This window comes from Kwoniella mangroviensis (genome assembly GCF_000507465.2).
Source record: "Kwoniella mangroviensis CBS 8507 chromosome 1 map unlocalized Ctg02, whole genome shotgun sequence".
NCBI classification, from domain to species: domain Eukaryota; kingdom Fungi; phylum Basidiomycota; class Tremellomycetes; order Tremellales; family Cryptococcaceae; genus Kwoniella; species Kwoniella mangrovensis.
This window is the reverse complement of record NW_027062534.1, coordinates 4,600,697-4,627,375: the sequence shown is the minus strand read 5'-3', so window position 1 is coordinate 4,627,375 and position 26,679 is coordinate 4,600,697. Positions and strand designations below refer to the sequence as shown.

The following is a 26,679-nucleotide window of genomic DNA, read 5'->3' as shown; positions in this document are numbered from 1 at the left end:
TTTGAAATTTCTTATCTTGGTATAACGGAAGAGGACTGGATCAAATCGTTGGTAACATACATGGCATTCCACTGTCTCGACTCGATACCTCTCTGTGAAACAACGCTCTCATTTGTCCTCGCTTAGCTCCCAGTTCGGATCTAAATGCCGATTTAAACGCTCATTCGAGACTTCGAAACATTCTGGTAATCCCGTCTCGTCCCAAGTCGCTCCTTGAATCAGTTTAGCCAAAGCTGGAGCAGCAGTAAATATTTGAGCCTAGCGAATGCAAGTGAGATCATTTGTCCGGTTTAAGCCATTTACAAACTCACCATTCCATGACCATTGTGACCACAACACATCCACTGGCCAGGCTTGCCAGGTACTGCGCCAATAAAGGGTATTTGATCGGCACTCTGACCATGAATCAGCTTGATGTACGGTATATCCGATATCTTTACAACCCACTCTCGCGATGATACCACTCCAAGCGTAGTCATACAGCACTCTCGATCCTCGCTCTGGCTCATCCCTGAGGTAATTTAGCGACATTCTTCTGTTATTGTAACTCACCATTCGAATCCCTCTGTGCCCAAAGTTCGTACCGCTTCTGTAACGGGCTCAAAGTTGGTAAGAGTATCGTCGATTCTCCTCCTCTGATCTTTCGCAACGTAGTCTAGCAGTTTATTCTGGTTTGGGGCTGCGCCACCGAATAACAATATGCCGTCTGATGTCGGCCTCGCATTGATTGTATACATTCCTTCTGGGTATATGATTGCGTAGGAATTCTTCAGGGATCTCGAGCCTGCAAATGTGGACGGCGGAAGGACTTTGTTGCACCTACACAGAACACGTCAATGATGTAAGATATCCAAGAGAACATACTTCGACGTACATGTGCGGACATGGGCGGCTTGCGCCCCTCGTCTCGGGTAGCAAAGCCCCAGCATATGCATTGGTAGCATGCACAACCACTGGTGTACTGATATCACCACGTTCAGTGTGCACGGTCCACTGATTCGCGGATCCCGACACTTTCGTGACCGGGGTCCAAGTCTGGAGATTCAATCCAAGATCCAAGGACTGCTGGTTGATATGTGCAACTGGGAGCGATCTCAGCGGTCGTATGAGATAACAGCACATCCTGAAACTCACCAAGTTTCCAAGGATGTACCTCGAGGCATCCCATGCATACACCGCTTTTGCACCTTTGAGTTGAGAGATCTAAACGAGTGTGAGCTCGGCATTCGGGAATACAGACTCACCTCTTCCGCTTTACCCTGGTCCGTGGTTACCTCTATCTGGGAGACATCTCCACCAGCTGCCTGGTAGTTCGAGAAGTTATTGGCAGCAACCTCCGCAACATCATCCGTCATCAATACGTCGAGCTATCAATGCAAGAAATATGTTAGACCCCGACCCTACAGCATGGAGGACAGATGCATGACATACGGTCTTTCCTACCCACAAGTCACAGTCTACATTATGCTTCTTGACGTATTCTACCAGTCCTTCCCACGTTTGCTGTTCATTTGATAGTATCTATTGTAGTTGGCGTTAGAACCCTACTTCACGCGGAACGCATAAACTTACTCTCAAAGCTTGCTCGGCGCCAAAAGCCGTCTCATACTCGGTAAACCCTCTCCACTGATCAGGTTTGCAGTGTCCAGCATTCCTTCCGGTGGCTCCGGAACATAACTCTCGTGCTTCTAGCAGCACTACTGATTTGGGAGGATTGGGACTTTGTAGCAAGGACAATGCAGTCAAAGAGCCCGTAGCCTCGAGTGGTTTGGCTGGGGATGAGCTTTAGAACAACATGAGAGCAAGCAGTATCTGAATACTCACTCCAGATCCTATGATCACTACATCCGCTGTCTTCGGCAGCTCCTCTGTGGTTCGGTGATTCAGAAGAGGATTGTTCCTGACCGTCTGAAGCCAGAGTGATAGCGACATCCCCACCTCTACAGGTCTACCGGTTCTGGGTATCTGCTTTTCTAACTTGCTGCTTCGGCCGGTCCCTTCATCTCCCACGGGAGGAAGACTGCCTTGTAGATCTTTTACGTGCATTGTATCTGTCTAGTGTGGTATACTGTAGTATCTATTATGCTGCAAAGATGAGAAAGAAAAGTGAAGTACGATAAGAACAGTCTTCTTGAGGACTTGATGTCCCTTGATATCGCAATCACTGTTAAGTCCCCTTCCTTCTGGTCTTCGGGTAAATCCGATCGCACCATCCTACAACCCTCCATTGCCAGGCGGACAAACACCCGACCGCTGAAAAGCCTATATCATGCATCTTACAGGCTAAAAATAGCGCTGTTATCTTTGTTGATCAAGGCAGAGTAAGCAGCAACTACGTGATCCGATCGAAATGATGGTCTGCATGTCATGAAGCATGATTATGATGATGTCGACGTATCACATTATCCCCATGCTCCACGGCTAAAGGCTAATCAAGATCGCTTGTTCATCGAACCGCTACTCAGCTTCCCTTAAATACCCGCCTTGGCACCATCAATTCCCACAATATGTTTGACGCTTTGTGACCCACACAACGAAGCTAAGAGCTGCACCGACAAGCATCATGACACCTGAAAAGACTGCTGCTAGTCTGAATCCACCCACATCCTCATGCGCATCCACGATCGCTCCAGCAATTGGAGCTCCCACAAGGGCGAAGATTGAGGCTGAACCGAAGGTCAACCCTAGCTTGGCGCCAATCTCCGGTAATTGAGACATCGAAGCGATACAGGGTGGGATTGCTGATAACCAGATACCCGAGAACATGCCGTAGATAACGCCAAAAGCGAGGAGACTCGCAACATTTTTAAGTGGGATCCACATTGCAAGTATAAAGATACCACAGAGTAGGGACGAAGTCGGAAGTATCAGAAGACTGTATCACATCGTGAGCTCAGCGTTAGTAGTGTGACTCGTGAACAGGCATACTCACGGAGTGAGGGAAGGAATGAAACCTGCGACCAGTCTACCCATCGTGGAACCGGCGTTCATGCAAGAAAGAGTGTAAAAAGCCATGGCCTCGGAAGCGCCTAGTGCAAGTGCATTGGTCGAAATATAGTAGAAGGGTACGAGGAAGCTAAGCCACAGTGTCAGCTTAAATGGCTATCAAAAGCCACCCAGCTTACCCAAAAAGGGTGAATGCGATAGAAACGATGGTCAAACTGAAATGCAAATTTGCGAAGAAGTGGAACATCGCGAACCAGGGAAGGGGTTTCCGTTTGGGCGCTCGTTTGTGGATCAGAGCGTTGGCAGCCGCTAACAATCCCAGTGAGATAAATCCGACTGCTCGAGTGCCCCATTGGAAACCTGGCATTAACAAATTCTCATCAATTCAGCCTCCTCAGGGTGTCCAGTATTCGTGACTTACCGATTCTAGGTGAGTCAAAGAACGCTCTGATGACGATCGGCCATATGACCCCACCAAGTCCTGATCCACTCATGGCAATGGCTGTGGCTATACCACGCTTCTTTGAGAACCACTGGGGAGGCAAGGAGACGCTAGGGTGAAACGTCATACTGCATCCGATTCCAAACAGAACTCCCTGTGCAAGTATGAATTGCCAATATCCTCTGCAGACTGGTTAGAAGTAGTCAGCGGTTTTCCATGTGCATCCGCAAGTAGAGATAGAGCTTACGCGAGGTCATCATCAACGCCAGGACTATCAAGAGACTACCGGGTACAGTCAGAACGTGTGCACCATGGGAGTCGAGGATGCGTCCCACGAATAAGCCCTAGATACTGATTTAGCCTGATAGCGCTCTAGCAGGAGTTGTAGGACTACATACCCCGAAGAACAGAATGAAAAGCTGAAGTGTCCCAATCCAGGCAATCTGAGAAGGTGACTTGTGACCTAACAAGTCTGACTCGTAGTAGGCTTGAAAAACCCCGAAGCTGTTACCTGGTCGACCGAGAGAATCAATCATTATCCAAAGTACATCTTCTTAGTATCATGCAATGATAGAAATCCCACTCACATAATCCGAATTGAACGAACAAAGCCATCCAGCAGCCAGCAACTGTTGACCATGCGGCGAACCCACCATCTGGTGGGGGGGTCATCATGACAGGCGGAGCAACAGGTGAAATCGCCACTTTTGGGGTAGTTGGTTTTTCGATTGCGGCTGATGCCATCATCATGCGTTGACCAGGTTCGGGATTATGAAGATATATCTGTAGACTCCAGCTGGGACTGTTATGTGACTCTCTCCGTTTTATAGCATTTCTTCAATGCATAGGAATGTGATGGTCACGAAGAAAATGCAGATCGATTGACCAAACGGCGGTGTTGGGAGACATATCACCGCTTATCGCCGCCGCCGATGACCAAACCCGAATGTTAGATGTAACTAACATCAATACAAGTAACAGTTAATTACGAGTATCATCAACATGCCAATTTCAGTTATGCATCCCTATCTCTAAATCCCTCGTATTGCATCGTATCTGATAACATGATAAGGAGCAGACCGCCAAGTCCATCCGCTTCGATGGACAACCACGCATTGGAACGAGGAAGGATCAAACGGTCTCGTGCGGTCTTGGTGTGCAACCGTTGTAAATCACTCAAGACTCGCTGTGATCTGGGTAGACCCTGTGGGAGTTGTGTAAAGGCAAAAGCAGAGGACAAATGCACATACGATCCATGGAGAGGAAGCCAGGCTCAAAGATCGTGAGTCATGCTGGCTCACCGTGTTGGTCTTGATATCTGATTCACATGCTAGCCTACCAGTCGGTGCCGTCCCAGATCATTCAAACAACAACTGTGACTCTGCACCCTCTTCGTTGGAAGACCGTCTCAGTCATGTTGAGAAGTCCCTTGCTAAGATAGAATCTTTGCTTTCCAATACCTCTCGTGGTCACCAGAACGGCTCATCTCCATCGAGGCACAGTGAAGAAGATGTCTGGTCGTCTCTCATCGCTCAGCTTCCACCATTCTCACTTGCCGAAAGCCTACTCCGTAAATATTTCACCTTGGACACAATGTTGCGCTATACCCACCAGCCCTCCTTCACAAGTCGAGCTCTCAAGATCTACTCTATCAGCACTGGTCAGGCTAGGCATGATACCGATAAAGAATCTTCCTCTTACCTCGCTTCATTATGTCTGACGATGGCTATCGGTACTACGTTGGATGACCAGCACAGCAATAGTGAATCGGAGCAACAATCCCGAAATCTGCGCAAGCAACTGATATCACTTCACCATCGGTTCTATGAAATCTCAGAAAATCTAGTCCCTTATCGATCTAAAGATTCTAATCCAGAATTCGCTTACTATCACCTTCATGCGCTCATGCTTCGGATACAAAGAGCAATAATGGACGACTGCTCATCGTTATCTCAAACATGGTTCGCGCAGGGTAAGTTGACCAATACCGCCTTGTTCTTAGAGTTTCATCGAGATCCGGACGATTCGGATGTGCAGATCAGCCCTTTTTGGAAGGAATTAAGAAGGCGGATATGGTGGGCGCTGTCAATAGGAGAGAGGTGAGCGTTGCATTTGAGACCATGTCGATTAGCATGGCTTTGATCTATCGGCATTGTTCTTTCAATTCACGTTCCTTGATCTAATACTGACCTCAATTTTAACATCTGCGTTAGGATAATCACAGAAAAACTTCGATTACCTAGCATTCTCCCGCAGTCGACCGTACGAAAGCCAGTCCTTATTCCCGATTGTGACCTACGTGAAGATATCACTCAAAGCGAGCTCAACGATCAGTCGCTTATCGGCCGGATATTCACATCGTCATCTACATCCATTGCCGACCTCACTCCACCAGAGATACTGGTTGCGTCTACTGGAAAGACTGCGCCTGCGGAATGGGCGTTTATCGATGCCAAAATTGATACAACTCAAATCATGACTGAGCTATCGAAACTGTCACGGCACTCCTTGGTCCCAAACTCTCCTTTACCCGATATCGTGCTTGTGGATAATCTTATCGAACGACTGGATGCTCAGATACCAGCACACCTCCGTTTCGATACTCTCTCTACCGCTCAGACTCGTCATTGCCCTCTCACAGCCCCTGATCAACCGCCATGGATACTAGCTCAAGCATGTGTATCGAACACAGGTAAAGCGTCGGTCACTCTCAATGCTTATCAACCATACCTGTCCTTGTGTCCCAGAATACCCAACAACGGACAGATTGTTCAACATGCTCTCGAACAATCCCTCGCAGCAGCACATCGATTGATCGTTTCGTCCGAAATTTTCGTATGGCACGTCACATTGAGATGGCCGGAGGGAAGAAGTCTTTTCTCCTGGAATACTGGATCCAAGGTATTTGCGGCGGGAGTGTTGGTTGCCTTGGCAGCTATTCGGGACGGTCCAGACCATAACGGTTGGAGGAAATGGATGGGCGATCTGCAATCCGCGGAAGGCTTATTGCAAGTCTTATCAGACCGCACTGCAAAGAACCTTGAAGGAGAATGGTCAGCTTGTAAAAGTGCTGATCTGAAAGCTCTGAAGATACTTCGTCAATTGCACGAGCGAGCCAAATCTCCAGCTCGGTCAACACCACCATCCAGTTCTGGCACAATGTCGATTGTCAATGAGGAAAAGCTGTTCGATCCATACACTACACATGAGATGAGCAGGATAAGTACACTGAACAATACACCATCTCAGGTGGATATGACAGTGGATCCTGATATGGCGGAGAACTTCACACTAGAAGATCTGGAGGCTTTGCTGACACAAGTCTACGGGAAACCACAAGGAGGTGCGGGTTGAAGAACTGATTGCGGTCATAGGAGTACTCAATAAATGCATGTTATCATCTTACGTTCTAGCGAGCAAAATGGTTTGTCCAGGTAGTGAGATCCAATCTGTACAAAGACATCTATGATTTTTCCGCCGGCTTAAATGCTCGTTTGGATGCTTTCCTGATGCTCTCACCCTTGAAGAAGAAGATGTACGGTATGAAACCAATACAACAAGCTACGAGAGCTAAGAAAAGCCCAGCATACTGGAATCCAAGGTTGTGCTGAATGGGACTATTCCATCAGCAAAGTCCCTCATGATTTATGCTTCTTGAGTATCGCAACTTACGAAAAGCTGAGTGATCCATAAAGGTACACTGGCACCAATAAGAGAACGCATCAGGGTCTTAGCAGCAACTGCTGAGGCGGCTACATGAGCGTAACTGTCCACGATGTACTGAATATGTAAGGTCTATTAGCAGCCTAGATCATGAGATGAGAACAGGTCCCAGCTTACACTGTTTGCCGAGATATATACGCTGACCATACAACATCCGAACAGAGCTCCTCCAACCATCATACCCATCCAGTGGACCTGAGCGTACGCCCCGGTGAAAGCGATGATGAATAAAGAGATAGGTAGAAGCCTGTATCGGAAACGAGTCAGCATAAAACAGCGAAGACCCTGATGCGATATAGAACTTACACAGCACCGAACATCATCGGGTACAGTCGAGATTCCGGATGTCCAGGTTTCCTAGCATATAGTCGTTCTTGGATTGGTATAAGGAACATAGCAATCATTATACCAACCTGGTCATTCAACCACCCGGTCAGCATCCCGGAATACGGAATAGAGAAGACGAAAGGAATTGCTTTACTCACCACAATGGATAAGAATGCTACACCAGTCATACCAGGATTCCAACCTCGAATCTCTTCGAATGCGATTGGGAATGCGAAGAAGGTGGCGTAAAGTAAAGAGTAAATGAAACTCAAGTAGAAGCTCATGAACAAAACCACCGGCTCGAGGAACATGAGAATGAATGGACGGATCATAGCAGTCTTGAGTATCTGTCCGAACGACACACCCGATGATTCTTGCAGTTTCTGGTGAGCGGTGACATATCGTTTGGTTTTATGGGCTTTGTTGAGCTTCGCAGCTCGCCTCTTCAAGATGACAACACCGAGTGTTTCCGGCATGAGGAGGGTGAGGCCGAAAACAACTCCGACGAGGATGAACAATACCCAATAGATCCATCTCCATTGATGGGTCTTGTAACTGATCCAGCCACCGAACAATGGTCCTAAGCATGGACCCATACTGAGATTCAATGTCAGATCAGATGCCTTCCTTCAGGTGAGCCTCCGGTGAACTCACAATATAGCACTACTGAAGACAGCCATGGGAATACCTCGTTCTTCTACTGCCCATATATCAGAGATTGTTCCACCAACATTCGTCATTGGCGCAGAAGACGCTATACCCGCAAGCTACATATGACCAATGAATAGTCAGTGACCTTCAACGGAGTGATCAGGGGTCTGACAATGGCTTTGAGCCGGGAAGCAACCTACCATACGACCGGCAAGCATCGTCGCGATGTTTTTGGCGAGACATGATGGAAGGGTAAAAATGAAGTAGAAGAAGATGGAGATACAGTAGATTGGTTTTCTTCCAACCAGCTCGGATACTATCGTTGTGGTGATTAGCCTTAGATCAGTTCTATTCAATGAAGCGTGGGTCTCGTGCAATGAAAACTCACGGGGAGCAAAGAACAGTGGACCAACTCCAAATCCAACCACGAAGAGGGTGATCGAGAGGTAGATAGCCTCGTCTGATACGTGAAGACCTTCTGCCGTACCCGGCAGGTCACCGGTTGGCATGGCAGAACCTAGGGCGACGGTAAGACATAGGAAAGAAGTAGACATGGTTGCGAACCTGTATATCCACCGTAAGCGAGACAGCAAATACTGATGAGGATATGAGATTCCTACTTGCCATTTCTTTCCTTGCGACCAATTTCTCGGACCCTCTCCCTCTTCGAACTCCACTAGTATCTCTCCATTTCCCTTTTCCAACTCATTGCTGTCTGGAGTGTGGGTGCCAACGCGAGTTAGATGGGTACTGAGGACTCGACTCATCTGAGTACGATGTCTCTCAAGCCCAGCTGGACTTAAGGCATCTGGTGTTTCGACGTCTTCATCTTGCAGAGCCTCTTCCTGTTCAGTGGTGTAAATGGGTGGACGAGCGAATTCAGCTTCAACAGGTTCGAGCATTGGGTGCGATTAAATTTTTGGTATAGTTTAAATATGGACTGATGTCGTAAGGCTGTGAGGCGATCTGTGCTATATGTGTTAACGATTCAAGGGCCTAATAAGTCTGATGGATAATAAGTGTATATGTTTCTGATATTGAGAGACGATGAAGGGAGATGGAAACGCCAGTCGTTCACATCGCAGCCTATTTATACCATTGGAAAGTCTGATGGCTACTTCGATCAACGGTGATCTTGCTCATACAGATGTGACCAAGTGCACTTCTGATAATCAAAATCAGCATCATAACAGCTAGATCTGGGTACCCTTCAGCCAGCCGAACCAGGTATCAATGGGTCGATTGATCGCGATTTAGTGGAGAAAAGAGTGCACGGTAACCGATGTACCGCGGAACCAGTCGCATCACCGCGGAGTCCCTTACGAAACCGTTAATTGTATATAAGCAAGAGATTCTTTTCATTGCTTCAGGCTGTTGACCCCGCTCTTAACGGTGAGCAGGATGATTATGATGTCTGAGATTAGATGATACATGACTAGCAAGAGTGAAAGCTGGAAACGGATATTCTCATCCCGTTCGCACATCTCGGCCGCGCATTCACAAGGGACGAGATCGGATTGATTAGGCGCGCGTACTGTGAAGGACTCAGGCATACACTAAGTCGGCGAAGGCAATCACACGCGCCTAAAACATCTGCAACACATACTGAATCAAACTGCGATATGGAAGAGAAGTCAAAGTACATATAACATACCATAGTCATTTCGGCAGGCACTATATGGGCTTGTGACAACAGCCTCGAAACCCAATGTCGGACCGATCAGACGATGACGATCTTGGGACCAATTCCACCACCACAGCCTGTCGTGACTTGATAATCTGTCCCTTTGTGCTGGCGAGGTGTCCCGGCTCCATAAATCCCATCATCAACGCATGAATGATAAGACGTTTGCACAGCTGTACCCTTATGACTCAAGGTCTCTTATCGTCCATGCACTAGGGCTGCCTCATGAGCGTGAGAGAGAATCGGCTCAGTTACACTGTGTTTTGTTCCCATAAATCGTGCCCAGGCAGGGAGAAGGGGAGTGATCGACGTGTATGATTCCGACCAATACGGATCAAGAGATAAGGGAGATAGTCAGGAACAACTTTGATCCACGCGTGTAACCGAGGAAAGAAAAAAGTTTGATCGAACAGGATGGACCATGTGCAAAGTGGGTGGAGCGGAAAGATAAGGATTTTTTTGGTTCTGTATTGGAACCCAAGATTAATTTGGTCGTGGTCGCCCACTTGATAAGAACCATATTCCCACAGCTTGTACAAAGGGTGCGCCAGTCGAGGTTGAATACTCTGTTCTTGATTTGATCATTCCTTGCTTCGCAAGAGCACAACTGGTAAAGAAGAACCGACAATATGGCCATCAAAGACACCCTTCGACAACGTACCCTGGCTCCTTCATCTTGGGTCTTGCCCAAAGAAGAATCTTGCATCGCGCCAGAGAATGTATGGAGTAATAAGGGTGCGTGGATCGTTCAACGGGCTATCGTTACCGATACTGATGTGTATCGTTCATACGTAGATATGGATCCTGCACCTGAAGAACATCGTCTGTGGACAGGCTGGACCTTCTTCACCTGTAAGTGGTTGATCTTTGCCAAACGTCTTGAGTACAGACCGGTTGGATGGAAGGTTCGGCTGACGACGGTCCCGTATTTCAGATTGGATATCCGATGCTCTGAACCCCGGTCAATGGGCTACAGTGTCCAGCTTTGTCGCAATGGGTCTCACCTGGTGGGAAAGTTGCCTTGCTATCTTTGTCGGAGGGTTCTTGGTGGCTTTGGTTGTCACTGGTGAGCAAAGTTGCAAGTCATCGACGTCTCCAAGCTGAATCGAGTCACCCTGCTTCTAGCAAATGCGTATATTGGTGCCATAGTGAGGAAATTGGCAACGGGTTTTGAGTGATTGAGGTTCAACATTGATTGTGTTGCCCGCCTTTATAGCTTCACATACCTTTTGCAGTGACTTCTCGAGCCACGTACGGATATTGGGGATCCAAATTCGTCGTATTCTCACGAATGGTCATCGCGTGTTTCTGGTTATCCATCAACTCGTGGTCGTGAGTTTGACAGCTGTGTATCTTGAAGAATCGCAATTAAGATCATTGCTCATTTGTATCTCAACTCTTGTTCACAGCGGCGGTATCTTCGTCTCTCTCATGATAGAAGCTATCTGGCCTCAATATGCGAGATTGAATAACAGCATTCCCACCAGTCAGGGTGCTACTTCCCGGGACTTCTTATCCTTCTTTCTGTTTTGGTAAGCAACCTTTCCCGATTGGCATGGCATCTGAGAGGTCACAGGTGACCAATCTTTATTGATTCAGGTTGTTGCAACTTCCTTTCGCACTCATCCATCCATCCAAGTTGAAATGGGTCTTCAATACCAAAGCTGTTCTGGTCCCCGTGATTGCTGTAGGGACATTGATCTACGTATGCTCGTTTCTATTCCGCTTTGAGGTGAGAATCATACTGACTGAGAGCGATGGATTTAACACAGGCGGTGAAGAGAGCTGGACCATTGACCTCTCAAGCATTGTCAAGTCCACCTAACAGAGTACCAGGCGGATCAAAAAGATTCATTGCATTCATGGCTTCTGTCACTGCCACTCAGGGAACCTGGGCTACACTCAGTGAGCTTGACGAACGTGATTCATCCTCACCGCTCGTGGGCTGACCTCCATGACCCAGGTATCAACGTTGGTGACTTCTCAAGATATTGCAAGAAGCCTTCGGCTGCATATGTACAAATGTTCGCTATTCCGGGTTTATTCAGTGTTTTCAGTATCTTTGCTTCCATTTCTGCGGCCTGTCTGAACTCTGTGTACGGCACTACTGATTCCTTCTATCAACCGTACGACATCGTTGTGAGTGATACAGGATTATTTTTTGGTGTTTCATGTCAGATTCCCTATGGCCGTTGTAAACAGGTCTTGTGCTGATCATGTACCCACCCTCGCTTGCTAGGCCCTATGGAACACCTCCGCCGGCGGCCGGGCAGCAATGTTCCTTGGCTCTTTAGTTTGGGCGCTATCGAACGTGACAACCAACATCTCGGCTAACTCCATCTCGGCAGCGAATGATATGACTTCCCTCGCACCGAAATACATCAACATCAGGCGAGGGCAGATGCTAGCTATCACCCTAGGAGTATGGGGATTCGCGCCATGGAAAGTCCTTGCCTCAGCAACCAACTTCCTGACCTTCATGTCTTCCTATTCGATCGTCCTTGCGCCCATCGCTGTGTTGATGGCGATCGATTTCTTTGTGATCAAACAACGAAAGATAGATATCTACGAATTGTATAAACCTGATGGTATATATCGATTCTCCAAGGGATGGAATTGGAGGGCATACGTAGCTTTGGCCGTCGGCATCGCTCCCAACTTGCCGGGAATGGTCAATGCAATTGATAGTACGGTAGAGATCGGAAATATCAAGTATATATACATGATCTCGAATATCGCTGGTGATCTTTGTAAGTTACACCTCTAGGGCCCAGCGAAGTTGTAAGGCTGATGCATACTTTTCATTGGAATAGTTGCGATTATAGTCTATCTGGCATTGAATAGATTTTTCCCCGCTAGAGAACCGCAGATCGAAGTTGCCGTGCACGATCTCTTCCCATCGTCGCCATCAACTTCGTTTGACGATCAGGGTGGATACCCTGTGACGTACTCCGGAAGTGACCCTGTTACAGATGAAAGAGAAGATAAGAGTAGTTCGCAGGGTTCGAGAGTGAAGGAGAAGATTTTAGTATAGATGTTAGAAGATAGAGTTCACTATAATGCTTGAAAAATAGACGGTCATGCACTTTCTCGACTCCTTGACATGCGCTCAGTTCTACAAAGGTCACATTGCATAGTATGGTTGGAATTCGGTCTCGATGGAATCTCGTGGCTCATTTGTACCTCCTTCTCTGTTCAGGCTATCGTTGCTGTATGAAATCAGGGTAGATTTTGACCTCCTCTGGTAGCTTTGGCTACTTCTGATTGAGCTTCGTTCTTGAGATATCTGCAATGACACGATCTCTCAGTGAACCATGCCCATGACTCTCCATCCAGTTTTGACTGACTCACCTCTCTAAGATCTCATGATAATACTTATCCTCGGAACTGGTATTTTTGAGTGATTCTCGATCTAATCGAAAGCTCATCACGTCAGGATGGGGGTTACCATTTTTGGCTAGGAGTACTTACTCATCAATTTTTCCCTATAACTTAACCACATATCTCCAACTTTACTTTCGTCCAATCCTCGGAATTCAGCCAGATTGTAGAATCTCCTTACGAACGGTGCTATCGATAGATCCACAGCAGTGAATTGCTCCCCAGCGAAATAAGGTCCTTTGATCCTTTCTGTCAATGTTCGTAGACCTTTGTAGAGCTCTTCTCGAGCTAAATCTTGATCGGAAGGATCTTGAAATTGCTGTAGCTTGAAATATGCCGGGATGATTTTCTGTTCAGTCAAGGAAAGCAAACTTCAGCATGACGAAGATTGCTAAGATAGATGAGGGCAACAATGTTTTGGCATTTTCGAGTAAGTATGAAGATGATGAATAGAAATGGAGACACACCTTTGTGATGTGTTGGACGTTGAGTCTGACCCAACTCTTCTCGTAAGTATCTTTAGGGAAGATTGAGCTATATCCAATGCTAAAGTGTCAGCATAGCGCATTAAAGAACGCATTGTGAGGGCATGCAAGGTACTGACGGGTGCTCGTTACTTTCAGGATAAAGATCTTCGAGGTATTCGACCAATACATCGGACTCGTAAAGAGCCTTACTTTGCCCATCGGTTGATTTTATCTCGAGCGTAGGTACCAATCCTAAAGGGTTCAAATTGAGGAAATGTTTCTCCTTCTTGTAGGGCTGAACATCTCGTCGATCAACATCTCAAGTATCTTCGAACCGTTCAGTATTTCCGAAGAGATCTGAAGGATTGACTCACGTTGACCTCATGGTATTGGTATGCAATCTTACGTTCCTCAAGGGCCATCCAAATTCTCTTGACCGCACAGGAGATAATATCATCAACCTGGTGTTAGCTTATACGTCTCAGACCAATCAGTCGGCTTACCTGGTTGAAAGGGCAGAACTGTGGAGTGATTCTCAAAGAGTCAGCCAGATCCGAACCTGGACGGCGCTCATCATCTGCAGAATATGGTTTCCCGCGGTCAACTCACCCACCCGCTCCATAGTATCAGATCTTCATCTCTCTGATGTCTGTCTACGGTTTGTTTGGCTAGACCAGTAGCAGTAGGATGAACACTTTCGTCGGGCGATGGCATCTTCACAGAACGTGTTGCTGTCAAGTTTGTATATTTCACGGCTGTCGAAGCTTTAACGAAACGCGAGAATTGCATCGAATGGCTCGAGATGAAGTACACAGAAAGTAGAAGTTGTGTACCCTGATAATCAAGCTGCCCGCACTGTGACGATATGACCGACGTCATGAAGACCAATTCAGAGGGATTAGGTGATCAACCTCCACTCGTCATCTTTCCGTAATTTACGGTGATAGCTCCAGTTCATCTTGGAGGTTGTCTACCATCGGACGCTATAATGACATACATAACGTATATGGGTGGATGCAAGATATATCAGTGTGACCGTCGATACAACGAGAAGAAAAATCAATGCAATTGAGAGATGCGGAGTTCTTGTGCAATGGTTTCAGAAGGAGATCTCACATCCCACAGCCAAGTGATCGCTCGCGCAAATCCCCTTCCTGGGCAGACCTTCACCTAGCTGCCCTATCTTTGGTGGTGCGTATATCGATGTGATCACAGCCGGACTATGACCGGGAAGAGCGGGAAGGAGTAAGAGATAATCTGATTTAGCAATGTCAGCGTGTCAAGATGCTGGAAATCGTAGATGATCGGAGCCAGAGCCAAACACTCACCCAACGTCAACCTGAATAAAGGTGTGAAACAGGTGTATGACGGTTCTTCCTTTCCTGATACTTGATCCCCATTCACATGTTCGAATCCGCCTCTTCGCCCAAATGTTTCTTGGTTGTCCACTTTGGATCCCCATGCAGTAGAACCGTAAGCACTCCTTGCTCCCCCCTCAGGTAAGATCTCCTGCATAGATTTGACCAGTTCTCCTACTGGTAATATCCCATCATTCGCTTGTGGTGTACGAGTGTTGGCAATGCTCTTCTCATTACTATCTGGCAGTTCCCCTTCACCTTCACCTTCTTCGTCTGCTTTGGTCGTGGGTGTATTACTTCCCGTAGCTGTGGTTGAAGGGATTTCAGAGACGCTTGTAATCGTGGAGGGCGAGATCTTGGCTACGCTATCGTGAACCAGTCTCGAAGAAGATATTTCATCGATCATGCTCTTCGGCAAGGGAGTATGAGGAGATACGAGCAGCTGATAGGTGGCTTCAGAGGGTTGAGTGTTAAGGTCTGCAAAGTAATGAACGTGATTGATGAGCATGACTCCAGAATGAAAAGAAAGGCTCGATTGTAGCTCACCTCCTGCGAAGATGGCTGGCCATGAATTGCAATCGTTATCCTTTTGAAATTGACGTATACTACGTAGGATGATGATAGATTGTCTAATTCGCTCATAGGCGTATCTGAAGATCCGTCAGATAGTTTGGAATGGTTTTGTTGAGTCTGGGCGAATCTACTCACTTGGGATGCCAAAAGCTGTAGACATCAACGGTAGTATCAGCGTTCAATCTGTGTTATGAAAACGTGTGTAATCCGTTGAAAAGAGGACTGTATTCATTTCACTGACAGATGAGTGGTAGCGACCACGATCCCCTTTCCATCTCCGTCAATTTGTTCCAAAGCGACGATCAATCCAACATTCTTAGTTTGCCTGCTACCACCTCTCCGCCTCTTTTCGTCTTCTTCTTTCTCCCTCGAGTTATTTGTTGATATCTCCTCTTCGTCCAGGTGAACCAGCTTACTTGATCGCACGAAGAATCTAGATGTGCGGTAGAAGATTACCAAGCCGTGGAGTTTACCTGGACCGGAACCTTGAACAGAAGTGTGCTGGGGGAGGGAGGAAGAGTATTCTTTGACCCGATCGCATTCCTATAGGGAGAGAAACTTCGTCAGTGAAGACATTTGAGCGGATAACTTTAGGATCGAGAGATGACCATGTCCTACAATCAAGAGTCTAAGCTCTAGACGTCCAATCCTCACGCACCTGCAAGCATATGATGTCCGATTGAGAATGATGTTCCAGTTCTGCTAACAGCATCGCTCGTCTGTCTGACCATCGTAGGCAATCAGAACCGGGAAACAGCTCTCTGCCTGTATATTCTCATCAATGAACATTTGTTTGTGGACACTCTTCGGTTCGGCGCAGAGTATACTCACGAACTAGTGTTTGAGCCAGTACCTGTGAAGAAATCAACAATCAATCATTACTCAACAGAAATCGCTTGGACATCACCGTACTCACGTTCCAAGTGACGATCCTGAAGGTTTCTCTCCCCTTCTCATCCTCACTTCCTGTGTGCGCTTCCAAGCTCGAGCTTGATCCCACAGACACCCAATCCCGCTTCAAGAATTTCCTTCGGTCGATCTCGAGTCTGTGCTCATCATTCAACTCTACTTTTCCATCCGCTACAGCCAGCTTCTTGGTCAGCTTCGCTGCTTTCCTTTCAGCTGCCTTAGCTATCTGTTCCGGTGTGAGGTTAGGATGTGCTGGCATCTTGAGTCTAGTGAGTCTATTTATGGATGACCGTATGAGCATGTATCATACATATCCACTCATGTTACTACTGAGTCTACCCTGCCAAAATTGCGGTGGCGACCTCCGCCGGGTACAAAATCATGGACGGCTCCGATAAAAGCTATAAAACCAATGTACATGTGCATATGTATATTTATATAACTAAAGTTAGATCCTGATAACGGAATGTGGTTCGGTCTATCAAAGGTGTCCTTCTAAAGGTGGAAGGGCTTTGAAGGGCTTGACTCTACTTGGAGCGGAAATTTGTTTACCATCTTCGGTTTGATAGACGACCAAGGGAGCGGGTTGGGATTTGACGACCAAGTGGAACATATCTGGTCTAGAATAATGCCCCACAGTGTCCTGTACCAGAGCTGCGAAAGGTACCATGTCAAGGTCAAGATCGACATATAAGACGGTCTCTTCAAGATCCGATATATCTTTAGAAAGTTTTGAACCGTCCGGAGCATACACAGCGCTGAATCCACCTCCAGGTTGGATATGGCCAGCGGCATCACCTGTGTTGACGGAGATTCCTGGAACGTGGTTGATCTTCATTCCTTTCTCGGTGAGTATGTTTGTAGCACACAGGACGAAAGCACCTGACTCGCAAGCTACAGTTCGGGTGACCCCAACTCCCTGTTTTTGACATGTTTCAGGGATCAATCACCAAAAACGACATTAGAGGAGCGGCTCAACTTACAGAATCAACGCAGTGTGCCCACTGCTCCTCTCCTCCATATGGATGCAACATTGGCCAAGCAGCAATGTGAATCAGAGGCCTTTGATGATAGGTGTGGCTGATTAGAGGAAACCCTATCAGATGCGGCCCGGCTATAAGCAACTTGGAATGAGACTGACAATTTCAACAATGGCTGGAAGTGTTCCCAACAGTTGAGGACACTGATACGGCCGATCGATGTTTCGACACAATTGATGGCGCTTTCGGCTGTTTCCATTCCGATTACGAGGTGTCAGCTAGATAGATAGAGAACCACGTCACCAGCGACTCACGACCTCCCTCACCATGCAGTACACGCTCGTAGTGACTAGGCTTGATTTTACGTCTGTGGAGTAAGACTTCTCCATGTTCATCAATGATAACTATGATGGCATACAAGGTGATCAGACCATGTGTTGTCGGATAAATCCTGAATCTCACTCACCGTTGGACATATATAATGATTTCCCGTCTCTTTCCGTGAAACCAACATGAACTGAAAGTTTCGATTATTCACGAGGTGATCCTGCGAAAGCAAAGAAGTTCCTCACCGATAATCTTGTTATCTCTGGCAGCGTATCGAATGGCGGCAATTTCAGGGCCGTCCACCTCGACGGCGTTGTTTGCCTACAGTATGACTGCCTTAGTCGTGTGGTAGATGTGGGTGAAGATTGTCTGGATAGTCTCACGTATTGTATCCCATGTTTGTACACATCATTCATTCTTCCACCGTACAGAAAACTCGGGTAACCAGGTAAGAACTGTAATTCATATTCGGCAGTATTTAGAATAAAAGCCACCGAATCGACATAGCGGCAGGGAGTATCTTACCAGTTCTCCAAATGCAATCAGCTTGGCATCTTCCTCAGAAGCCTCCTTAATGACTTCTAGTATCCTTTGAAGACCCGAGTCTTTGTCGAGCCATGAAGGCTCAATTTGAGGTACGGCGACTCTGACTTTCTCTTTGGCAACCATTTTAGCTAGATAAATGAAAAGTGTAGTATACGTGTTGAGATGGAGGGAAAGGGAATGAGGTATACGCTAGGGTATCAGGTATGCAAAAGCAACAGAGTTGGAGATATGTCTTTGAATGAGGCTGGAATGGAACAAATATATGTATATATATATACCCCCTGTTTGTTGAAATCGGGGAGCGATCTTATTGTCGGTCACCGGTCTGGTCAAGTTATCTCTTGAGCAACCTATCAGGAACCTTTACGGTACTTTCACCCTGAAACCACAAGTCAGGTCAAACAGGATGTGTAAGCTCGAGTCTGGGGCAGCTTTCGGATTAAATGATCATTGGTCAAGGGTGATTTCGGAGCGATAGATCAAACTGTCACACACATTGGGAGCCAGGAGCGGATTAACCCGGGTAACAATGAAACCGTCTCTCTGGTTGGCTGTTGCAGGTTCCCATACAAATACGTACTGTCGATCGCTTACCGACGGCCTAACATCGCATAAATCAACAATCATATTCTTTTCTCTACGTTCTCGATCTTATCCAATTGGCCACCTACACTCAACGACGCACATGAGTCACTCTTCCACTACTTCATCTATACCAGTCGCTTCTCCGAGAACATTTGGCGCTTGCAATGCTTGCCGAAGAGCCCGGATGAGATGCGTAAATCCCGGTCAGGGCCGTGGTCAATGCAATCGTTGTAATCGCTTGGATATTCCTTGCGAATACATACCACACCGCAAAGGTTCTCGTCGGTCTGCGAGTCGAAATACGCTCACACATCTGTAAGTGATACTACAACGGATTCTTGAGATCATGTGCTGACCCGACTATCTTCTCAAGTAGTACAGCTCGTTGCAGTGCTACTCCTGACTCCCGTGTACGTCAAATTCCACATGCAGGCCCAAGTATGCATGCATATTCTCAACGTGATTATATTTTGGTAGCATTTTCGACACACCCAAGCACCACAGTATGCACATACCGATCAAAGAAAGCCATGCGCGAGCAGCCCGTTCGTCGTGATACAGTCTGTTCTGGGGCCCAGGAGCATCTGGGTTCGGTCCCACCATGATTCTGTCGATGCACTACCTTTTCCAGACGTCCTACCCCAATGGGATCCAGTCAAAGTTGGGATTATAAGGTTCAACGACGCAGAACGTCTATTCAGAAGGTAAGATTTGCCTCGTTGGCACTGCAGTATCGACGTGCTAAGAAAGTGGGCTCACCTGATGTTCCGATCACGCAAAGATACTTTCAGTCACTGCTGATATGGGCACCGTACATCGATCCTCAGTATCATTCAGCTTCAACGATACAGGCTCAGTCTACCCTCCTCTTCTCAGCAATATGTGCTGTTGCAGCTCAATATTGTCCCATGTCAAGGCATGTCTGCAAGCCCTTATGGGAACATGCGATAAAGGTAGCTCAGCATGTGCTCCAAGGAGGTCATCGCTCTATATACATCGCTGCAGGTTTTGCAATGTTAGCTAACTGGTTGCCAATCTCGGAGAACAGTGGCGAGGATAGAGCCTGGCAATGTAAGTCGAGTCCAGGTTATTGCTATGATTTTGCTTATCTCTTGCAAATTTCTTCAGTTGTGGCGTATGCTGCATGTATGGTGACAGAGCTAGGTTGTCACGTCGTGGAATCCTTGCCTCCAGGATCTGCTACATTTCTTTTACAGCACAGACGGGATGCCGCACGGATATACCTTTCTCTCTATCTCCACGACGTTGCGTAAGTCACGTCATAATACATGTCATCTTGAACTGACCTCTGCTCAAGTCTAAGCACTCAGCTTGGTAGACCACGAGCGATGCCGCACGATGCCTCGACCAATCCATGTGAGTATGGAGCTTTATGTCAATCGACGTCTCAGATACTAAAGTTGTCTCTTGACAGTGCCGTTGTCCGAATGGACGATTGCCCGGGATGATCCTATAGCCCGTCGCTTACTAGCACAAGTGGAGCTCAGGCAAATTATGGTAAACCATTTGGTTACTTATTTTTCTAGCTATTTCGGACTAATTGTCTCATCTCATCCAGGACCATTACTCCGATGTCGACCAGATATCAGAGTCCTCAAATCACGGAGATGGAGTTTGGTTACCACTATTGTCTGCTTGGCGACAGCACTACCAGCCCGAATGCGGTAAGACTCGTCACTCCACTGGTCGATTCGTGATTTGATACACTCTCTGATTTGTATAATAGGACTATACGAGACCTTTATTTACAGCCAAGTGGAACTGATCGTACATATGGCGGCTGTGCCAGAAAGCACTATTGGTCAACAAGAGGGCGAACTACCGGTCCTCGGATATCAAAGTGCTTTGGCCATGGTCCGCGATTGTACACAAGGTCTGGAACAGGCAAACTTTCTTCAGTATGCTTCTAATCTAGGTGTTGTGATGATTGTGTGAGTCAAAAAAAAGGGTGAAATCACGTCAGTTCGGCTCACTGTCTTCCTTGACTCAGTTACGCGGCCGTAATCTTGTTCAAGGTAAGCAAGTCAAATATCCTGTGCCTGTATCAAAATCTGCTGAAACACTTCGCAGATGATTTGTATCAGCGATCCAGAATTCATCGCGCCTCAGAGTCAGGACGTGGTCTCGCTTTTAAGACGGCTCAGCGATGGGATGCTCTTGGCCGCTGCTTTCCAAGGTACTAAATGCAGTACTATGCAGCATTATGGTGAAGCACTGTCACGATTACTGGGCGCTCCTGCTTCCTCGACGGAACATGCTTCAGTGACTGAATCTTCTTCTGCTCAACCTCCTCTCAATTTCGACAACTTCCGTCAACTAGTCAACCTGTTCGATTTGTCGTGAACAAACGCCCTGTATTCGCAAAATCGTATGATATGCATAGTATCCACCTACTCACGTCTACACATGTAGCGTCAAGCCTCTAATTTCATGTTTCTGGTGCGCGGACGAAGCAGAATTGAGATTAGCAACGAGAGTGCAGATAACATGAGGACCGATCCTACGGTGTAATTAGCACAGTTTCGGATGTTTGCGCATGATCGCTCACCTCCAAAGATGGCGGCATGACTATAGGCCGCTGGACCGCTCGTATCTCTGATCAAAAGTCCAAATACGGGTTGCGAGATGAGCATTGCTATACTCAAAATAGAAAACATGACGCCAATGGACCGGCCTAAATCGGCAGAGGGGATTATGGCAGCGGCCCCTGCAGGTAACAGAGCTACGTAAACACCTTGAGCAACACTTGTTTTATAGTCAGTGACTTTTCAGGAGCGAAAAAATTCCTCGAGAAAACCAAACTCACCCATAAAGTGCTGCGTATGCGATCAAAGATGCACTCGAGGTGCATTTTGTCCAAAAAAAGCACATGGTCCCGCAAATAAAAACCCCTACGGTTTCCGTTTGTATCGAGCCGAAACTGGTGACATTGTGTAAGTGATAATCTCATCGCCATGGCCAGATGTCGTGCTCACTGATCGGCTAATTGTCCTCCTCCAATTCGGCCAATGATGGATGTGCCATTGATGATAGTGACCAGGTACTAGTTGTAGTTGTTGTCAGGTGCATTATCAGCATGAAGCAGGAAACTCCAGAGATGTCTATCGTACGGAACTCACTTGAGTAGCCCCCTTTGGCAATTCCAAATGCTGCCCATATTCTTGGGCATAATTAACGGGTGCATACACTGATGCTGAAGCCAAAAATACCCCCAAAATATATGTGCTAAATGCCGGTTTCTTCAACTGCGTCACCGCACCTATCATGGAGGTCGACCGGTTCTCAGGTAAGCCAGGGTATTGCCGAACAAACTGTAGAGCTTCAGTCTGAAAAATCTTACCCCAAAGAGGCACACGAAACCAACCTACCAATGAGGCTATTATGAGCACGATGAGGGATAACAGAGCTAAAACTCGAGCGGTCCACGCAAATCCAATTTGTGGCAACAGGTTGGAAGCAGCAAGTGAAAAAATCACACCACCGATCGCTGAGCCGGTGGCCAGTATACCCATAGCTAAATTACGTTTCCTAGGGATGCAGACCAAGGACTGCGTCAATAGAGGCTTGATGATATATAACTCACTTGTCAAACCAAGGCTGAACGACCGCACAAGCCGGAGTAAAAACACAACCAGACCCTATCCCGAACAATAGACCTTGAACAATGAGAAGTTGATGATACGTGCTACAAAAGCTGATTCCCACTTGACAACAGACGATGATAATTGATCCGGACCATACCAATTGACGAGTATAGCCTTTCTCGTTCAATGAACCAATCGGAAGGCCCTGAAGGGGTTGGTCAGTCAGATGGAGTTCCAGTTCAGCGTCAAAAGGACAGCTCACCAGAAAGAACAGCAAGCAATATTGTAGTCCACCTATCCATGCAATAGAAGAAGCAGATTGATCCGATAGAAGCACCCTTCCGTAGTATTCTTGAAAGACCTATGGGTGCAAGATGGATTGATATCAGGAAGACAGAGAAACAAGAGCAGAGTTGACCTGACCTACACCAAAACTTGTAGTGAGACCGAATGTTGTCGTCATCGCACCGCAGCAGCCGAAGACCACTAGCCATGCTTTCAGACTATCTAGTTCAACGTGCGCTGGGTTCGTGACGGACGATACTTCTAACGCGATACTTGCTTCTACACCACTTTCGACCTCCACCTTGGGATCATTACTGCTGCCCTCGCCGTTTCCAGCAACTATCGACATTCTTGATCAAAATTTTTGACGCCCCTAAGCCTTGTGAAGCAATGATACACTTGGGAATGTTCCAAAGATCGCTTTTTCATCTACTTGTCCTATATCTACAGGAAAAATCACCATTGCAACAACCGCCGATCACCAACTCAGCCAAGCAACTGGCGGGGAAAATCTATACCCGATGATCGGTCCGACCATGACTTTGTTTCGTTGACACCGGTCACCGACGTATCAGGTCACCGACGTCTACGGCACCGCTATGTAATGTAATCAACCCAAAAGTGAAACTCGAAGATAAGAAGGATCTTGGAGAATTTTTACCTTAAAAAGAACCCACCGAAGGTGTCAAAGGAATGCTTTTACTCCATCATCCGCACGTTTTCGCTCTACTTTATACTTTTCCGGCATGTCTAACACCATAGTAAACGATGCCAGCGGCTCGAAATCTTACGATAACGATACCAAAGACGGTGCTCGAACACCCACTACCCACGAAGTACCTTCGATTGAGAACAACGCAGACGCCCTGTTTAAAATTAGTCCTCTCTACAGGATCCTACCTTATGGATATTCTCGAAAGCGGATGATCACCCGAGGAGGTGCAAAATTCATGAGTGCCGTCTCACTTCTCATGGGTGGTTTGACCCTGTATGTTTCGGCCTACAACTTGTCTTCATGTAAGCTGGTTGTTTTTTTGGTATATGAGAACTGTGTCCCCATGGCAAATTGACTCACCACTTTGGTTCGCACAATAGATGGTTCGGTTTCGACCAATGCAGCGCTGGATGCTATGCTTAACACCTCCGATACGACCATCAGCTCCCGATTACTTGCAGCTAAACAAGGTGGTATCACCTCTATCAATTCTTTTGTGCGTGATGATGCTGATTTTGGCTACGATAGATTGGCTGACCTTCGAGCTTTCTAGGGAATGATTGTTGGTGCTCTTGCTGGAGGATGGCTCACTACTTCTCTGGGTAGGACCAAGTCCATATCTACTGCTTTGGCTATCGGTTGCTTCGGTATGGCATTACAAACTGCTTCTCAAAATCTGACTTGGTTCTTGATCTCGCGATTCATCACTGGATTTGTAAGTCTTCATTCCCGGCGAAAGATCTATGCAACAAACCGTGATCAATCACTGATCTCTCTTCCAGGGTATCGGCATGTCCGACTCGTGAGTTGTGCTCGAGAGGACTTTACTTCACCAGACTACGCGCTTAGGTCTGACTCGCTTCCCTCTGCAGAACTGTCCCTACATGGATTGCCGAAATATCTGCTACTGCTGTTAGGGGCGGTTCAATCGCTTTAGAACTCTCTTTCGCTGGTATCGGTATCGCGTCCGCTTATTGGCTAGGTGTGAGCATCTCCGGCCAATCCAGTGTCACTTTCCTTGTCTGACATCAATCCTCCTGTTCATAGTATGGTCTTAGCTTTTCTAGCAATTTACAACTCGGATGGAGATTCATCATCGCATATCCTCTTGTCGTCTACCTCCCCGTCTGCATCTTCTTCAGTTTCTTACCAGAATCACCCAGATGGTTAGTTTCTGTTGGAATGTTTGAAGAAGCCGAATACGTTCTCAGCCACCTCCGAAAAGAAGATTCAAGCCAGGAGTTGAAAGACATTATTGCTTATTGTGGTGAGGATCTCGCATATTTACTCACCCTAATTGATATAAAAGATCTCCCTAATGCCGTTTGCATATCTCAGAAATGCAGCGACAAAACAACGCTCAACACGGTTATCTAGCCATGCTATTCAAACGAGATCACGAGAACACCCGAAGAAGAGCATGGCTCACTATCCTTCTTCAATTCATGGCTACCTTTTTCTTGGCTTATGGCATCGGTGAGAATCATATTGCGCTCGCTTGGTGCCTGAAGTGTGCATGGCTGATTCAAGTTCCATCAGTCGTCGCATATGCTAGTACAGTTTTAGGCTTCGCTGGCTACAGTGCTCACAAGACAACCATTCTCGTCGGATGTAATGCTATCAACTACCCATTGTGGTTCTACGTTGGTGTATCATTGACAGATAGAGTTGGTCGTCGAGCTCTATTCATCGCTGGTTCGACTGGTGCTGGTGTCCTCATGATGATCCTTGGTGAGCTGCCTTGTGATCGCGTCATCATGATTGCGCTGACTTTGGAACACAATCGACAGGTGCTCTGTCAAAGTATATTATCAGACAGAATGGTAATGCCAGTTCGGCTGCCGGCAGTGCCCTTGTAGCTGTAAGTTTCGATTTTCTCGGGTCTACCTCCATTTGGGCGGTGCAGACGATATTCGGTCGACTGATCGATACAATCTGCCAGTGTGTCTTTCTATACGCTGCCTTTCACGGATTCTCTTGGGCGTGTGTAGGATGGGTTTATCCTGTTGAAATATTTCCTCGTCAGTGTCCAAGCTGTTTATGACAAACGCCAGAGACCATAGGCTAACCCGCTGTGCCCAATGTCGCAGAGGCGACACGGTCCAGAGGGGGTGCGCTCTCAATTGCCAGTTTCTCTACAGGTTTCACTTTGTTGACCATGATCGCTCCGTACATGTTCACTTCAATCAATGAAAACGTCGTGAGTATCGAGTGACTTGCGTACTTGTGGAGTGACGACTAACGAAGATGGTTCCTAATCCCCAGTTTTTTGTATTCGGTTCACTCACTCTACTTTCAGTTCCAATTGTATACTGCTTTTATCCTGAAACTAGACAGAGAACGTTGGAAGATATTTACCATTTATTCACGGGACCTATCTTTGTTTGGCAAGCCGAAAAACATTATCAAAATGTTTTAGAAAGACAAAGACAAGAAGGTGAAGTTCTCGCTGCTTAGAATTGAGAAATCAAACAGCGGAGCTGAATAACTGTATGGTGTTGTTCTCTTCAGGGGAGAAGGGGGGACGGGGAGGGGGAGAGGATCATCAGAGATTCGTTTCCGGGATTCTCTATAATCGTGTATGTATATATGATAGGTTGTTAGGGGAAAGCTTTCGCCTTTATTAGCATATAGTACGGTTCAATGCTTTATGTTTCTGCTTATGTATGCTCGACATCTGGCCTCCATCGTTACCACAAAGGGGTGTCCCATAGATTGCCTAAACTGAGGTTCATTGTCTGGTCGGACTTCGCCAAATGATGTGAATATCTGCTCCCGAAACAAAAATCACGAAATGTGATCGATGAGCTAAGATCTGGGAAGAGGTAAAGAAGCAAGAAGTGCAAAAGGAAGAGGGTGACAATATAATTATCCGTAATTGCTATGGATTTGCCGCGTTGCTTCGCTTGTTGGCTCGTGGGACAGCGAGAGAGTGAAGTCGCACTAAAATAGAGATGTATGGATAGTCGACAGTCTAGCTCACATTGTATTCGTCATGATGTCAATATTGAACTCAATCGAAGCTGATATATCACTAGCAAGCTTTCATACCTATCTTTCCTTGTCATACGCGGGAATCATTCGTGCATCAATAGCGGGCAAATGCTACCATCACTCACAACATACATTTTGATTGCAAAATTCTCGCTGAGACCGTGCCACGCTCCCCTCCCAC

General features: G+C 46.8%; 11 protein-coding genes across 11 annotated transcripts; 4 read left to right on the top strand and 7 right to left on the bottom strand.

Moving 5' to 3' along the window:
* Positions 1–108: 108 nt before the first annotated feature.
* On the bottom strand, positions 109–2,046 carry I203_106849 (uncharacterized protein; the record flags this gene model as incomplete). Its single annotated transcript, XM_065518066.1, has 10 exons — positions 109–258; positions 312–395; positions 448–463; positions 553–819; positions 875–1,082; positions 1,135–1,153; positions 1,245–1,367; positions 1,432–1,521; positions 1,573–1,758; positions 1,825–2,046. The coding sequence occupies 10 exons, from the start codon at positions 2,044–2,046 to the stop codon at positions 109–111; spliced, it is 1,365 nt and encodes a 454-aa protein (XP_065373370.1).
* Positions 2,047–2,493: 447 nt separating this feature from the next.
* On the bottom strand, positions 2,494–4,135 carry I203_106848 (uncharacterized protein; the record flags this gene model as incomplete). Its single annotated transcript, XM_019151529.2, has 7 exons — positions 2,494–2,875; positions 2,933–3,076; positions 3,126–3,306; positions 3,368–3,577; positions 3,636–3,732; positions 3,787–3,899; positions 3,976–4,135. 7 exons carry the CDS (start codon positions 4,133–4,135, stop codon positions 2,494–2,496), a joined length of 1,287 nt encoding a protein of 428 aa, XP_018999153.2.
* A 317-nt stretch (positions 4,136–4,452) lies between these two features.
* I203_106847 (uncharacterized protein) lies at positions 4,453–6,742 on the top strand (the record flags this gene model as incomplete). The annotated part of the gene is made up of 3 exons (XM_019151530.1): positions 4,453–4,670; positions 4,723–5,487; positions 5,602–6,742. 3 exons carry the CDS (start codon positions 4,453–4,455, stop codon positions 6,740–6,742), a joined length of 2,124 nt encoding a protein of 707 aa, XP_018999154.1.
* A 109-nt stretch (positions 6,743–6,851) lies between these two features.
* I203_106846 (uncharacterized protein) lies at positions 6,852–8,991 on the bottom strand (the record flags this gene model as incomplete). Its single annotated transcript, XM_065518065.1, has 9 exons — positions 6,852–6,995; positions 7,061–7,168; positions 7,229–7,358; positions 7,418–7,524; positions 7,597–8,035; positions 8,093–8,205; positions 8,290–8,405; positions 8,478–8,653; positions 8,714–8,991. The coding sequence occupies 9 exons, from the start codon at positions 8,989–8,991 to the stop codon at positions 6,852–6,854; spliced, it is 1,611 nt and encodes a 536-aa protein (XP_065373369.1).
* A 1,411-nt stretch (positions 8,992–10,402) lies between these two features.
* Positions 10,403–12,807, top strand: I203_106845 (uncharacterized protein; the record flags this gene model as incomplete). Its single annotated transcript, XM_019151532.1, has 11 exons — positions 10,403–10,508; positions 10,569–10,625; positions 10,708–10,839; positions 10,899–10,921; positions 10,990–11,105; positions 11,183–11,305; positions 11,373–11,478; positions 11,546–11,678; positions 11,737–11,912; positions 12,013–12,523; positions 12,587–12,807. The coding sequence occupies 11 exons, from the start codon at positions 10,403–10,405 to the stop codon at positions 12,805–12,807; spliced, it is 1,704 nt and encodes a 567-aa protein (XP_018999156.1).
* A 185-nt stretch (positions 12,808–12,992) lies between these two features.
* On the bottom strand, positions 12,993–14,335 carry I203_106844 (uncharacterized protein; the record flags this gene model as incomplete). The annotated part of the gene is made up of 8 exons (XM_019151533.1): positions 12,993–13,059; positions 13,125–13,185; positions 13,245–13,503; positions 13,622–13,688; positions 13,759–13,916; positions 13,996–14,052; positions 14,125–14,142; positions 14,231–14,335. The coding sequence occupies 8 exons, from the start codon at positions 14,333–14,335 to the stop codon at positions 12,993–12,995; spliced, it is 792 nt and encodes a 263-aa protein (XP_018999157.1).
* Positions 14,336–14,720: 385 nt separating this feature from the next.
* Positions 14,721–16,720, bottom strand: I203_106843 (uncharacterized protein; the record flags this gene model as incomplete). Its single annotated transcript, XM_019151534.1, has 8 exons — positions 14,721–14,878; positions 14,950–15,456; positions 15,526–15,629; positions 15,688–15,702; positions 15,794–16,095; positions 16,211–16,317; positions 16,384–16,405; positions 16,469–16,720. The coding sequence occupies 8 exons, from the start codon at positions 16,718–16,720 to the stop codon at positions 14,721–14,723; spliced, it is 1,467 nt and encodes a 488-aa protein (XP_018999158.1).
* Positions 16,721–16,942: 222 nt separating this feature from the next.
* Positions 16,943–18,437, bottom strand: I203_106842 (uncharacterized protein; the record flags this gene model as incomplete). The annotated part of the gene is made up of 8 exons (XM_019151535.1): positions 16,943–17,380; positions 17,445–17,541; positions 17,603–17,690; positions 17,756–17,845; positions 17,908–17,958; positions 18,014–18,089; positions 18,152–18,223; positions 18,294–18,437. 8 exons carry the CDS (start codon positions 18,435–18,437, stop codon positions 16,943–16,945), a joined length of 1,056 nt encoding a protein of 351 aa, XP_018999159.1.
* Positions 18,438–20,693: 2,256 nt separating this feature from the next.
* I203_106841 (uncharacterized protein) lies at positions 20,694–21,263 on the top strand (the record flags this gene model as incomplete). The annotated part of the gene is made up of 3 exons (XM_065518064.1): positions 20,694–20,851; positions 20,911–20,935; positions 20,991–21,263. 3 exons carry the CDS (start codon positions 20,694–20,696, stop codon positions 21,261–21,263), a joined length of 456 nt encoding a protein of 151 aa, XP_065373368.1.
* A 71-nt stretch (positions 21,264–21,334) lies between these two features.
* I203_106840 (uncharacterized protein) lies at positions 21,335–23,138 on the bottom strand (the record flags this gene model as incomplete). Its single annotated transcript, XM_065518063.1, has 9 exons — positions 21,335–21,420; positions 21,469–21,665; positions 21,727–21,840; positions 21,896–21,963; positions 22,040–22,231; positions 22,289–22,448; positions 22,504–22,709; positions 22,767–22,865; positions 22,932–23,138. The coding sequence occupies 9 exons, from the start codon at positions 23,136–23,138 to the stop codon at positions 21,335–21,337; spliced, it is 1,329 nt and encodes a 442-aa protein (XP_065373367.1).
* Positions 23,139–23,535: 397 nt separating this feature from the next.
* Positions 23,536–25,961, top strand: I203_106839 (uncharacterized protein; the record flags this gene model as incomplete). Its single annotated transcript, XM_019151538.1, has 12 exons — positions 23,536–23,806; positions 23,885–24,000; positions 24,058–24,219; positions 24,287–24,306; positions 24,377–24,488; positions 24,552–24,771; positions 24,843–24,980; positions 25,044–25,235; positions 25,295–25,365; positions 25,447–25,525; positions 25,595–25,704; positions 25,770–25,961. 12 exons carry the CDS (start codon positions 23,536–23,538, stop codon positions 25,959–25,961), a joined length of 1,683 nt encoding a protein of 560 aa, XP_018999162.1.
* Positions 25,962–26,679: the final 718 nt, after the last annotated feature.